Below are 15,687 nucleotides of genomic sequence, written 5' to 3'. Positions count from 1 at the left end.
CCCCTATGTTTACTGCAGCATTATTTACAACAGCCAAGATATGAAAACAACCTAAGTGACCAATGATAGATGAAAGGATAAAGATGTGGCATATATATATATATATATATATATAATACTCATAAAAAAGAATAAAATCTTGCCATTTATGAAAACACAGGCCTAGAGGGAAATATGCTAAGTGAACTAAATCAGAGAAAAATAAATACCTTAGGATTTCATTTGCATGTAGGACCTAAAAAACAAAACAAAACAGGGACACCTGACTGGTTCAGTCCATAGAGTATGCAACTATTGATCTCAGGGTTGTAAATTCAAGCCCCATGTTGAGCCTAGAGTTTACTTTAAAAACAAACACACAGGGCAGCCCTGGTGGCTCAACGGTTTAGCGCCACCTTCAGCCAAGGGCCTGATCCTGGAGACCTGGAATCAAATCCCACATCGGGCTCCCTGCATGGAGCCTGCTTCTCCCTCTGCCTGTGTCTCTGCCTCTCTCTCTGTGTCTCTCATGAATAAATAAATAAAATCTTTAAAAAAGGGGGAAAAAAAACAGGGCTGCATGCATGGCTCAGTTAAGCAGCCAACTCTTGTTTTCAACTCAGGTCATAATCTCAGGATCGTGAGGCTGACCCCCTGTCATAGGGCTCCACACTCAGCAGGGAGGGAATCTGCCTCTCTCTCTGGCTCCCTCTCCCACCCCCTACATTGGTGCTCTTAAATAAATAAATCAAAACACACATGCACAGACCCCAAACAAAAACCCAAACAGTCTCTTCCAGAGAACCACCAGGAGGTTGCCAGGAGGTAGGAGGATGGGGAGGAAATGGGTAAAATCAGTGAAGAAGATAGAGTAGTACAAACTTCCAATCATATAATGAATAAATCACAGGGATGATAAGTGCAGCACAGAGGATGTAGTCAATAATATTTCAATAATATTATATGGTAACAGATGGTATCTAACCTTAATGTGGTGAGCATTTTGTAACGTATACACCTGTCAAACCACTATGTTGTACCTGAAACTAATATGTCAACTATACTTCAATTAAAAATTTTTTGTAATTTCAAATTAATGAGAGAACTTATTATGAAGAGCAGAAGTTTACAAAACTTTTAGGAAATAATACAGAAAAAGAGTTTTCGACCTGGGATAGCATAGGATTTCTTTCACAAGACAAACATGCATTAATCATAAAAAAATTTTAAATTCAACTACAGTAAAAATATCAAATCTACTCATTAAAAGATACCTAAGAAAACAAAAGAAAAGCCACAGAATGGAAGAAGACATATACAATACAAAATAGACAAAAGAACTCCTACAAATCATTAATAAATACTTCAAGTGAAAATGCTCAGAGACATCAATAGCAACTTCAAACAAAAACCATGGCCAATAAATACATGGAAAGGTGCTCAGTCTTACTATCAATTAGGAAAACACAAATTAAGAGAACTAGAAACTAGAAACTATTTCACACTCAGTAACAGACAAAACTTTTAATTTTTTTAAGATTTTATTTATTTATTTATTCATAGAAATGCAGAGAGAGAGAGGCAGAGACACAGGCAGAGGGAGAAGCAGGCTCCATGCAGAGAGCCTGACGTGGGACTCAATCCCAGGACTCCAGGATCATGCCCTGGGCTGCAGGCGGCGCTAAACCGCTGCGCCACTGGGGGGCTGCCCCAGACAAAACTTTTAAAAGTTGACAATACTACATGTTGGGAAGAAGACAAAAATGGAAACTGTATTACTTTTGGGAGTGTATTTTAGTACAACTACCTTGTAAAACATTATGGCATTACGTAATAAAGCTAAGAAAAACAAGTAGATCTCTACAACCCAACTATTCCACTCCTGGGAACTCTATCAGGAGATGTATACAAGAATGTTCATGGCTACATTGCTTATAGTAGCCATAAAAAGGGGAAATCATCTAAATATCTACTGTGGAATGAATAATTATAGCATATTCATATATCAGAGACAACACAGCAATTAAATTACAATTACATGCATGAGCATGGCTGAATTATAAAACCATAAAGTTGAAAAAGCCAAGTCATAGAAAAATACAGTCAGTAGGATTTCATTTATTTATATAAAGGTTAAATCACCAGTAATCGTTATATATATAACCACAGCATCTAGCACATAGTAGGTACTCATCAATATCTGTTGTTTGAAAGAAAAGTAAAGGAATAACTAACACAAAATTCAGGACAGTATAACCTCTGGGAAAAGGGATGAAGATGTAATCATGAAAAGGCCCACAGGAAAATTGTATGGTATAGGGGATCTATGCCAACAAGGTGTGACTGCCTATGTCCAATAATCTCACCAACAGTTTTTATCACATTTTTGGAATTCTTCTTATCGGTAAAAGTTGAGAATAGTTCCAATTTGCAGTTGCTATTATGCATATGTTGATGAACCCCCTAATTTAAAGCCTTGTGGATATTCTCTTATATTAACTATTAATATATACTAGATTGTTCTCTAATTTCTAGAAACCCATTATAAACACAAAAATAAGTACTTTACCTCCTGTATAAATGACAGATTTTCAAAGTGCATTTCTTAAAAAGGTACTGAGAATAAATAATGGGTGTCCAGTTATTCATCATATTTTCTTTAAAATTTAGGCTATTCTTTTTAACTTCATGAATACAAAAACATGTTATTCCTTTATGTTATATTTTACGAATAAATAATTTCACAAGTAAAAGAAGCTTCTACTGCCATGGTCCATTTTATTTTAAGGGAGATATGTAATTCCTGGAATAAGGCTAGAAATCTTCACAATTATTGAAGTTCTAAATAGTTTACAACCTAGGACATCAATGTTTAATGCATGAGTACAGCTCTTTGGCCCATATGTCAGAGAAAGTACTGCCTTAACACCGTAAGACATGAATTCTAAATTATTTAAAATAACTATAGAAGACCTGGTTTTACTTACTTCTTCTATAAAATTAATACACTCTGGATTTTTCTTTTCAGTGATTTAAGAGAACATTTCCAACTTACTTGACTGGCCGTGTCTGTAGTTTTCTAACTTGCCTTTTTATTACAACTCCTCAAATACTGTGCATACCCTTCACACATACTCCACAAATGTCAAAATAGAATTTCTAGAAATTAGCTTGTTGGGCCAGGATGATCAAACTTATCAATATTTCCCTATCTGTGCTTCAGAGGAAGACAAGGAGATAGGAAAAAAGTGCTCCTTTCTTCCAATTTCAAGACAAATGGCATCTCAGAGGTTGTGCATTCTCATTGTTTCTTTTAAATACATCACAGTGACATTTTAAATGTTCCATTCCAGTTAGTCCCTTCCCTTTTCTAGACACAAAGTACTACTATGTGACTGCTAAAATGGATTAGGAAATTATTTTAATGTTTACCTTCCTAAGAATATAGAGCTACTATTCATTAGAGACATTTTATTTGTTCGGTTGCTTCATAAAACCAATCCTGTTTTCACTCTCTCAAACTTTTGAAAAATGACAGGAAGAGCTCCGAGTTTCTTTCATTTTTGAAAGGTCCTTGGCTTTCTATATTGGATCACTTGAATAGAAATGAGCACTGCCAGAAAAATTCTCAAGAAAGAGAAAGGGACTGCATATAGGTATTTATCAGAGAACAAACTAGTTTAATGAAAAGAAATTTATTCACAGGCATGAACAGAGCTGATGCCTAATCTAAAGTACTAGAGTAGATGTCTAAGAAGAGATTTTAACAAATGTGAATCAGAATACAAAAAGACACCAGGATCGAAGACCAGCCAAAAACAGTAGTTTGGAAGACTAAGACTTTATTTTTTTAAGACTAAGATTTTAACTAGTAAAATAGAATAAAGGACAAAGGAGATAATGGATATTCAGAGTGATTCATTCAGTTGATGCTTAGTATAAATTTTATTGGAGTATGTCTCTACGTGAGATAACAGTGTTATGAAACAGTAAGATATATAATATTTGCTTTTTTAGGAACATAGGGTACAAAGGGTAAATCCACAGAGTTCAACAGTAAATTATTCATTTGCCACTGATATGCTCTCCATCGATATTAACAGAAGGAGAATAGCTGTTCTTATTGGTGTTAAACAGTATGTTACTCTTAGAGACAAAAAAAATTATTAAAATCAGTATGAAAGCATGATTTCATACTTCATGAATCTAGGATTATAAAAAATGACAATCATTCCATAATATTATTTAATAAAAAAGAACAGACTTGTTCCTACTCCAACTCTAGCTGATGCTTATCTGAACTACTTTTATAAGAATAAAATTTAGTATATAAGAGATTAAGGTGAAATGTCCCAACAGTTGCCTTGGGTTCATCTTTAAGAAAATATTTTAGGGACGCCTGGGTGGCTCAGCAGTTGAGCATCTGCCTTTGGCTCAGGGTGTGATCCCAGGATCCAGGATTGAATCCTGCATCGGGCTGCCTATGGGGAGCCAGCTTCTCCCTCTGCCTATGTCTCTGCCTCTCTATGTGTCTCTCATGAATAAATAAATCTTTAAAAAAAGAAAATATTTTAGATGAAAGTATCCCCTGGTCTACTTTATATATGATAAAAAAATATCAATAAAGTTCTACAGAGAAACTAAAAACACAAGACAGACCATTCATATACTTATGTAAATTTACAAAGTATTAACTGTACAAAGAATTCTAATACCATTTTGGTCATTTCAACCAATAAGGCCAGGATTCTTTCCATTCATATTCAAATTTCAACCTTAATACTCCATTATATGACATATGCAAAGGTAAACAGAACATGTTCATAGAAAGTCAAATTGTCGTTGAAGGAAAATAACAGAAGTGTTTACTTTATAAGGTTTTAATGTTCATTCCTCATGAGCACAGAATAAAACATTTAATCAATACAGTACCTCTGTATTTAGCCATCTGAATTTAAAATATACCGTTCTTAGGCTGTGCCATGAGAAAATTTTAACAGATTTCACTATTTATATGAATTAAGAATGACTTTCATCCCAAACTGATTGAGAGGTGATTATTAAGGAACATATATATATTTTGTTTTATTATATTACTTTCCTTGCTTGGGATGCCTGGGTGGCTCAGTGGTTGGCATCTGCCTTTGGCTCAGGGTGTGATCCCAGGGTCTGAGGATCAAGTCCTACATCAAGCTCCCTGCAGGGGAGCTGCTTCTCCCTCTGCCTATGTCTCTGCCTCTGTGTCTCTCATGAATAAATAAATAAAAATCTTTAAAAATAATAATAATATATTACTTTCTTATCTTAGCAAAAATTAAATAAGCGGCACCTAGATACTAATTCTATGGTATGTACAAAGACCTTATTATATTGGGGATTAAATTCTTATAACAGCTCTTGGATTTTTTCATTTTCTTTGTAATCTATAAAATCCTACGATGGATGTCCATTTTCATATACAAGAGTATCTATAACAGTATCTATAATGCACAGTGGAACATATATTTTGGATTCATTTATTTAGAATAATCATACTTATTAGTTTATTTTTACTGTTATTGTGTTTTCTCTCTTACACCATACAATATGTCCATGCTATTTTATCTGCTCTATCAAAACCTGACATGGGTCATTCTGGGTAGGTTTACTTTATTAAGTCATTCTTTTAAAAGGGTGTGGTGAGGAGACTACAGAGTTAAATTTAAAGTATCTCCTTTAAGAATGGCAGCATGTTGAAATACTGAAGCTCACTTTGATACTAAAGAACCACTTTATTTTCAAAAGCAAGCATAGTTACATTCGAAAAATTACTCTAAAACCTGACATATGTTGTAACTAAAATTGTATTTAAAAGGCTCACAACACCTCAATACTCAGTGTTAATGCTGTCATCTTAAAAAAATCACTCACCTTTCAAACCTAGAGTTTGCAGCTGGAAGAGCCGACCAAGTTCATAAGGCAAAACCCGTAACAGATTGTTATTTAAAAGCAATTCCCTGTTTTAAAAAACAAGACAAAACCTGTTTTAGCTTAATATATCAAACTTTATTAATAACTGTAATTGTTTTCTTAACCTTTCCTAACATACCATGAGTGATATTTACATTCAAAGTATATTTCTAAAAAAAAGTATATTTCTATCCTTCCAATCAAAAAATATTGTGCAATATTAAAGTACTACAAAATGTGTGACTGCCACAACTGTTAACAATGTTTCTATAATTTACTCTCAACACAGATTTTTTTTTTCAACACAGATTATTGAAGTTATAAGAGTTGTATATCATTCTCAGGCTAAATTCACTCTTTTCTCTCTTACCCAAATGCTTACAAGACACAAATCAGAGTGACAGGTATTCTTAGTATCCAAAGACAACTGCTATCGTTGAATCCAGTGTAATTCATAGAAAAAATAGACAATCACCTTTATCAGTTTTTATAACTGATTACAACTGTAATCTCATTAAGATACTATGATGAACAATCACTGACATAGAACATAAACACTGAAAACAAAGCATAAGATAATACAGATAGTAGGATAACATAGATAAGATCCATGTTTTTTATTTTGAAATTTTGGTCAGACTATATAAGAAATAAACAGCCCCTTGTTATACAGCTAAACAGTATGAAAGAAAAGAAACAAACAAACATACAGTAAGGAGATAGTGAAGAGTAAAATTCTCAAACATAAATATTTAATTTTAAACATATGACAGCAATTTTTTAAAATTACTACTCAGCAGATAAACATAGAAAAGTAATCCCTGTTGATATTGAGAACATTTATACAAGGTCTTAAGGGACCTACAAATTTTTTTCCTATGAAGAGATTTTTAAATAATCCTGAAGGACTACAAACAAATCCATTTATTATTAAGTTTTCAAGATTTCCTTAAAGAGCTGTGACATATAAGTATACTTTGCCTTATAGAGCAGAGGTATGTTCCCGAAAGTTTACTACAAGATCGCAATATTTTCCCAATTATGTATGAGTATCTTATCATACACTTGAGCGTCAAGTGAGAGTCATATTTTAACCCCACCCCACCTCAAGTCTGTCAAAAGAAACAGAATCACATTTAACTAGAAACCTTCAAATTAGAGGAAATGTTCAATGGAAGCCAACTCAAGCACTGTTGCTTACAGTCAGTATCATCTGATTTTCAAACATATATAGAAGTCCTCCTGTAAGAGGAATATTCCATAATTTTCGTATTTGGTAAATTTAGAATTTTATATACGGAGTCATATCTATAATATTTTCTTACCTGAGAGACACCATGTTTCCTAGTTCTGCTGGTAAACTTCTGAGTTTATTGGATGACAGATCCAGGTAAACCAGATTATGAAGCTTGGCAATATCAGGTGGAATGCGACTAAGGTAATTGTCATTTAGGTGCAGCGCTGTCAAGTGTGTCAATGACCAAAGTGATGTACTTAAGCTCCGCACTCTACCTAAAAGGCAAAATACTGAAGCATTAAATTCAAGGTCCATGTATTAGAAAAAGTCAGAAAACATATTTCAGAGTCTGATTTTTTACCATTTATTAGCTATATAAACCTGGGCAAATCAACTGGCCACAGCTGATATAAAATGAGATATTATCTTAATAATTTGTGTGAAGATCATTTTATAAACTTTACAAAAGTAAAATAGAATTTCATTTTATATCACTATTAAAACAACATATTTTGATTTAAAGAGCAGTGAAAGGTAGAGAGGACACAAAATCTCAGACAGTAACTGTTACATTCCACATAGCTATCAAGCAGTAAGCTCCAGCTTACATCTATCCAGGGTTCTTTCTGTCACAGGTTCCTTCATGCTGTCTATAAGCAGGCTTAAAGTGCCAACTAGGATTTTGTATTTATAGGAAAGAAATTTTTCAAGTGAAGAGAGCTCTGGTCTAAAAGAAACTTATTTCAGTTTTATCTGGGATTTAATCAAGTGGTTCTCAACCAGGGGCAATTTTATTCCCCAAGGGACTTTGGCTATCTGGACACATTCTTGGTTGTCAAAACTAGAAGAGTGTTACTGGCATCTAGTGGGTAGAGGCCAGGAATACTGCTAAACATTATGCTGTACAACTGAAACTAATGTCTCATTGTGTGTCAACTATACTTCAATTTTAAAAAACTGTAATTTATGTAAATTATAGTCCTTAAGATCTCTACTGATATGTATTACAGCAATCTTTTATCTTATGTGTGTTTTAATGGAATTCTTTATAAGATGGTAATATCTCATGTTAATATTCATGTGTATTTAAACTAATATAAAAAATAAAAATAAAAAAATAAACTTAATATATGTTAATATTAATTTATATTTAAACATATATATGACAAATTATCACATTAAGGATCCAAATTGCTGAATAACTATCTTCACCGTCAAAATTCCAATATCATGTCTACCATGAAATTACTGTCCATTAAATCTTTAAAAATAAAAAAAAAAAGAGGATAGTACTACTGGTATCTAGTGGATAAAGACCAGGAAAGCTGCTAAACAACCTTACAGTGTACACAACAGCCCCCACAAAGAACTGTCTAGCCCTAAGCATCAGCAGTACCAAGTTGAGAAACCCGGGATTAGCCCATTAGGATTTACTCATATTCATTCTTATTACCAATCATTTATCCACTTCGTTACCTTTTAGCTAAATGTGCAGGTAATTCTTGCTGTTATACTATAATGGGGGTTTAATGCTTCCAAATGAAAGCCTACTGGGGGGAAGAAACCCATTCCACATATTGTCTGTATTCTATCAAATCATAGGAGAAATACAATAATTATATTCTATTTTTAATAAACTTTTAACTTTACAATAATTTTAGATTTACAGAGAAGTTACCAAGGTAATACAGAGTCTCTGTATGCACCTCATCCCATTTCCCCTGTTAACTACTTATATTACCATGGTACATTTGTCAAAACTAGGAAACTAATACTGGTACATTATTTTTTTTGTATTGGTACATTACTAATTTATGGATTTACAGATTTTATTTGGATTTCACCAGTTTTTACAACTTTTTGGTGTTAGGAGTCAATTCAAGATACCATTTTGCATTTGACTAAATGTATATCTCCTCTGGTCTGTGACAGAATCTGTCTCTCCTTGTTTTTCATAACCTTGACAATTTCGAGGATTACTAATTAGGTATTTTGTAGAATGTCCTTCAGTTTGGGTTTGATTTTTTTTTTTCACTAGTAGCCTGGGACTGTAAGTTTTTAGAAATCATATTTCATTTTAACAAATCCTAAGTATGAAGGGTCATGTAACATAGTTATTACTTACTTGTTACAATAAACAACTTCTAGGTTTCCTACTCTGCAAATACTAGGATGACAGAAGAACGGCAAAGATTTCAATTTGCAAAAATAATTACTCTGACAGCCAAAACAAAATCTATTATATCAAAGAATCGGATTTACTCAGAAACTGAATTCCCAATGTCCTCAGTTACAAATGCCAACTTTGGCGTAAGGTATTATCTCAAGAATGAACAGGAACAAAGATATTTAGACACAGGTAAATTAAACGCTAGTACCTCTGCATCTGGTATTTTCTCAATGAATTCATCTATTTTAAAATGTACAATATTCAATTCATGTTCATAATTGCTATTATATCCTGGATTGAATGCTTCATATTCCACTCACCCGAGATTTCTAATTCTGCCCAGTGAGATTTTTTCCCATTGGCTACCTCCTCTGCTGACATGATGGTATAAATTCTGCGAGGATCTGGAGGATCATATTTTTCCTTTGGCATCCCTATTAGTCTGTTTAAACAAACAAACAATAAACAAACAAGAGGATCATCAATTACTATAGTCTTATAGAAAAAAAGAAAAATAGGATGGTAAGTTTTCTTTTCCTCTCTCCCCTTGCCAGGCTACAAATTCATTTTATACCACAAATTCTCACTAGAAGGAAAACACATCTGCAGTATGTTAGGCTCTTGCAGGAACTTGGTAACAGATGCCTAAGGGAAAATGTAAACAAACAATGACATTGGATTTCACATTGAACTTTGTGGTTGCTTCATGAACATCCATTCCAACCCTTCTCCTTTCTTTAGCTGCCTTGCTTTCCTAAACAGACTGACCCTACACCAATTTTCTGAATGGACTCTGACTAGTCTAAGAATATCAGAGTAATCCATCCTCCCTAAGTGATATTCAAATATCCCATATCCAAGACAATCAGCACATGACATTCCTCCTGTCACAGAGATTAGTTCAGAAGTATCTAATAATCACGAGGCTTCAGATTCATTTTATGCTTATGGAAAGAGAGGCTTCTCTCTCCTACTAGTCATAAAAGAAGAATAGAGTCCACACTGCTATTGGTAACCAACCAACAATTATAAGGAAGTCAGCCATAGAAGCCAGCGTCTAGAAAAACGATACCTGTAGGACTCTCAAACACTGGGCTTTCTGGATACACAGCCAACATATTTTGCTTATTGTTTAAACTAGTTTAGTTTGTATTTTCTGTTACTTGCAGTCAAAAGCATCCTACAGGATGGTATTTTCTTAGTATGAGCCAGTCTTGATATAATCTGTTGTTCTTAGGTAATATGCCTTTTCTTTCAAAAGTGTCCAACTTGGGATAGGGGAGTGCGCCTGGGTGGCTCAGTTGGTTAAGCCTTCAACTCTTAATCTGAGCTCAAGTCTTGATCTCAAGGTCATAAATTCAAGCCCCATGTTGAGCTCCATAGTAGGCACAGAGCCTACTTAAAAATAGTTTTAAAAGGGCACCTGGGTGGCTCAGTTAAGTGTCTGCTCAGGTCATGATCTCAGGGTCCTGGGATCGAGCCCTGCATTGGGCTCCCTGCTCAATAAGGAGCCTGCTTCTTTCTCTCCCTCTGCCCCTCCCCCTTCATTCATTCTCTCTCTCTCTCTCTCTGCACTCCCTCTCTCAAATAAATAAATTTTTTTCAAATAAAAAATCTTTAAAAAAAATAGTTTAGCGCTCGCTTCGGCAGCACATATGCTAAAAAAAACAAATTTAAAAAATGTGTCCAAATTTGAATGATGAGTTACATGGCCACTACAATTGAAACTAATGCTATATATTTTTCATGTAACTGCCAAAATAATCACCAAATGATCATGAGTGATGACAACTCTGTATAAAAATCCTCGAGTGTGCAAGGTAGAAGCATATAATAATAAATGGCCCTAAATGTAACCATTTGCGGGGTCTAACACAAGAATTACTGCTTGGTAATTGTCAGAAAATAAAAGCCAGCTCAGATCTAGCAAGAGTAGCAAATGACAAAGCCCTGCATACTATCTCTAAATTGCCTTGTTGTTTGCTTTTTTTATAGTTGGTTCTTTCATATTCAACACACACACACACACACACACACACACACACCCCAAAATCAAGTGCCTAAATCTGGGAGTATTTCCAAGTAGAGTTTGGAATTTATAATTCAATAGAATTTACTTTCAGGTGGTCTGAAATTTGTTACATACAGAGAATAAAGAAAAAATGGTGGTATTCCAATTGTTTCAAAAAAATCACAGCTACTTCATAAGAAGAATACAATCAAAATTTCCCATATCATAATCTACTCCTATTTCTTTTTTTTTTAAGATTTTATTTATTTATTCATGAGAGACACACAGAGAGTGCGGCAGAGACACAGGCCGAGGGAGAAGCAGGCTCCATGCAGGGAGCCCGACGTGGGACTCGATCCAGGGTCTCCAGGATCAGGCCCTGGGCTGAAGGCGGCGCTAAACCGTTGAGTCACCCGGGCTGCCCCTCTACTCATATTTCTGAAGGTAAAATAGTCACTTTCCCCTTTACTAAAAGGGGCAAAGAGAAAGTTTTCCAAATTTATTCACCTGTTTAACAGCAATTTGCTTCCAAGTTTCCAGGTTAAGCCTTTTTGCTTTAATCTTCTCATACACTTTCATTAATACTAACTCATATTTTACTTCCCATAAATATCCTAGATCTTTGTACAGCACAAAGAATATGATTATTTTCCACAGCAGGGAAAAAAAAAAACTTGATTTCTACCACACACTTAGCCTATGTAAAAATACTTCTAAAATAAAATTTTTAGATAACAAGGTTTTTGGAATTTCTACTATGCACAAGTTACGTGTACCTCTATGAGTACATCTGCATACTAATGTAAGATTCCACAAAAACACCAGATTAAGCAAAGCCAAATCAAACAGATCCAAACCCAATGACATGCTACAAAATCCATTCACTACATTGAAGATGGGAAAAAATAAGGGCTGCAAAATATGCAAAAACAAACATTTTCAATGTTTCTCTAAAAATTAATCCCAGGAAATGGTAATTAATCCACATGTTCAATTTCCCTAAATATTTTAACAATCTAGACAGGTCAATAATTGCTGTCTCTTCTTGGCTCTCTAATTCTAATTTAAAAAACAGCTACTATCTAGAACTTTTTAAATTTTTCGTAAGTTCCTACCTTCCTAAATCACTAAAATTTACAAATTCTGTTCCTGCAAAACAAATTCATGAAATGTTTACCAGTGTTTACATGTAAAACCAAAGGAATATTAATACTGTCATATTAGGGCTCAGAGATCTCTTTCAAATTTGATTAGGAAGCCATTAAAAATACGTCACTCAATTCAAAATGAATATAGATTTGGATAGCTTGATTAAAGCTATAACATAAAAAAAAAGCTATAACATCTTACATTTTGGGTTAACTAACAAGCAATTTAGTAGAGTCTATAGTTCTACTATCTCAAACATCAGGTTTTCATATATGCTACTAAAGATTTAGAGAATTCAAATTCAGGAAATTGGTAATACTGAAGCCTCCTATTCAGCTGTGTTTCCCCTCTAAGTTACTCAGCATCAACTTTTCATGCTAGAGATATACCACAAAAACCTATTTCAAAATAATGTAAAATATAATTCAAATGTAGTTTAACTCTTTAAACATGACTCTTGATAGTGTGATTTCTAATAGTCTCATAAGTCATTCTAAGGCTGAATACTGAATGATGAGTATTCTTTATCCAAAAATTAGAAATGTTTATTTTGGAAAGCCTAATAGCTAATTCCTTATCTTCTTTTTCAAACTGATGAAACATGTAGGTTTTTGAATTGGTTTTTCCAGGAGTTCTAACTTTTGCAACATATTACATCAGTTTCCCAAAGGATCCTTCTGTTACATCAACCTGATTTATACTAGAGATCCTGATCATGTAACAGAGTACAATAAAAGCCCCTTTGGCAACACAACCTGTTTAACTTCCCCATCTTCAATCCTACTTCAACACTATAAAAAATACACCACCTAGGTGCAGCGGTTTAGTGCCACCTGCAGCCTGGGGTGTGATCCTGGAGACCCTGGATCGAGTCCCACGTCAGGCTCTCTGCATAAAGCCTGCTTCTCCCTCTGCCTGTGTCTCTGCCTCTCATTCTCTCTCTGTGTCTCTATGAATGAATGAATGAATGAATGAATGAATAAATAAATAAATAAATAAATAAATAAATAAATAAATAAATAAATAAATAAATAAAAAATACACCACATAGCTCCTCAAATGCTAACTACATAAGCTTCTTTAAACCTGCCTTCTTATATGTATACAATGGAATATTACTCAGCCATTAGAAACGACAAATACCCACCATTTGCTTTGAGGTGGATGGAACTGGAGGGTATTATGCTGAGTGAAATAAGTCAGTCGGAAAAGGACAAAACATATGGTCTCATTCATTTGGGGAATATAAAAATTAGTGAAAGGGAATAAAGGGAAAGGAGTGAAAATATCAGTGAGGGTGACAAAACATGAGAGACACCTAACTCTGGGAAATGAACAAGGGGTAGTGGAAGGGGAGGTGGGCAGAGGATTGGGGTGACTGGGTGATGGGCACTGAGGGGGGCACTTGGCAGGATGAGTACTGGGTGTTATGCCAAATGTTGGCAAATTGAACTCCAATAAAAAATTTTTTTTTAAAATGTAACAAGGATTTTCAATATTAAAAGTTAAATGAGATAAATACATTACTTTAATAGATGTTGAAATGTAATTGGAAAAAATATTTTTTATTTTATACTTGAAAAAAATAAAATATAGAATTAAAAAAAAAACCTGCCTTCCACTTTCCATTCATTGAACCTTAGCATATCACCTACATGCCCCTCCCCAGATACTAGTGTAAAATTTCTTGAGTACCATCAAGAACCTGATTTTGTCCTACTTCTTAGTTCCTACATGAACTATCCTAAAAGTAAACTAGTTTAATCTCCATCACTGAAGGCTGATGAATCACTATCACATAGTGAAGATTTTCATTAATTTATTTCTCAGTCTTCTGTACCACAGGAAAAACTTCATGTAAACTTGTAAAATACAAACTGCAGGGAAAATGTATTCTAATTTTTTCAGTTACAAGCCATATTTTTTTAACTATCTGTTTGAGAGAGAGAGAGAAAGAGCGAGAGAACGCACATGCACACAAGACAGCAAGCAGCAGGAGGGGCAGAGGCAGACAGAGAATCTTCAATTGGACTCCCTTGTGAGAGGGAAGCCCAGTGCGAGGCTTGATCATGACCTGAGCTGAAATCAAGAGTCAGCCACCCACCCAACTGGGCCACCAGTTACGAGCAATATTATACCTAGCACTAGAGCTACTTTGCCCTAGAAAAATTTAATTTGGAGTTTCTGAAACCATAAATAAAATGCAAGATACCTAAATATCATGTTGATTCAGTGAATAGCATATTATAAGATGTAGATGAAATAAACCCAAATATACTATTACTAAGGAATCCCAAATAAATCTCAGATTTTTATATCTGAGGCTAATAAAATAACACAACTTAACTTCTCCCTCCTCCAAAAACAGCAACAAAACAAAAAAACTAATCTGAGCCAAATCAGAACAAACTATTAAAGGCTAGCACTGGCTTTCTCTTAATAGCGGTTATCTAGAACAACTTATAAAAAAAAGAGCAGCCTCTATAATACATATAAAGATGTAAGTTCTTCCAGTGTTAAACCACAGCTTCCCATTCACCATCCTATCTAAATTTAAGGTCATTTTATCCAACTCCATAGCTGAGCACAATTACAATTATCTCACTTAGAATTCAGTTTAAGAAAGAAAGTATGCTACAACTACCACAGAGTGCTTCATAACGAATCAGAGACTTCTAACTACTCAACCCTAAAATACAAATCACTTGACATATATTTATTTCCATATAAATATTAAGTGGTCATTTCAACTGTAGTTTGCAGAGCAATCTTTGGCAGAAATACAGATGCTGGCAAAATTCCCAAAGTTAGAGGAAGACAAATTTAAGCCCATATTAGATATTTCTGCTTACATTTTAGAATAAGATGTTAATGATTTGTTACATTTTACACATCTTCAGATAACTCTGTCTTATATTGGCATTTATTCCCAACGGTTACAAAACACATTGTTATTTAATGAATATCCACCCAACTAACAACCATCTTTCCTACCTGGTCTTAAGCATTAAGACTATTTTTCTTCCTGAGAAAATAAGGCTAAGCTCATCTTTTCTAATGAAGCAAAATAACCCCTGAGCTACAGCATTACTGAAGTTTCTACTTCCTCATTAATAGCTATTTTTAACTATACACAACTCTTAATTATTATAACTGTCACATAAAATTTAGATCTTCCCTAAATGGGCTCAC

At 34.1% G+C, this 15,687-nt stretch overlaps 1 protein-coding gene across 3 annotated transcripts in view; it reads right to left on the bottom strand.

The window, feature by feature from the left end:
- The window catches only part of CNOT6L (CCR4-NOT transcription complex subunit 6 like), a 113,692-nt gene that overhangs the window by 57,950 nt on the left and 40,055 nt on the right, over positions 1–15,687 (bottom strand). For all 3 annotated transcript variants that reach the window (XM_055313093.1, XM_055313092.1, XM_055313091.1), the window contains exons 2-4: positions 9,656–9,777; positions 7,254–7,440; positions 5,890–5,975 (exon numbers count right to left, since the gene is read on the bottom strand). In XM_055313093.1, coding sequence (XP_055169068.1) covers positions 5,890–5,975; positions 7,254–7,440; positions 9,656–9,767 — 385 coding nt within the window. In that variant the 5' untranslated portion in view covers positions 9,768–9,777. The remainder of the gene's footprint in view (positions 1–5,889; positions 5,976–7,253; positions 7,441–9,655; positions 9,778–15,687) is intronic.

This window comes from Nyctereutes procyonoides, unplaced genomic scaffold (assembly GCF_905146905.1).
Source record: "Nyctereutes procyonoides isolate TBG_1078 unplaced genomic scaffold, NYPRO_anot_genome, whole genome shotgun sequence".
NCBI classification, from domain to species: Eukaryota; Metazoa; Chordata; class Mammalia; order Carnivora; family Canidae; genus Nyctereutes; species Nyctereutes procyonoides.
This window is presented reverse-complemented; position numbering and strand designations above follow the sequence as displayed.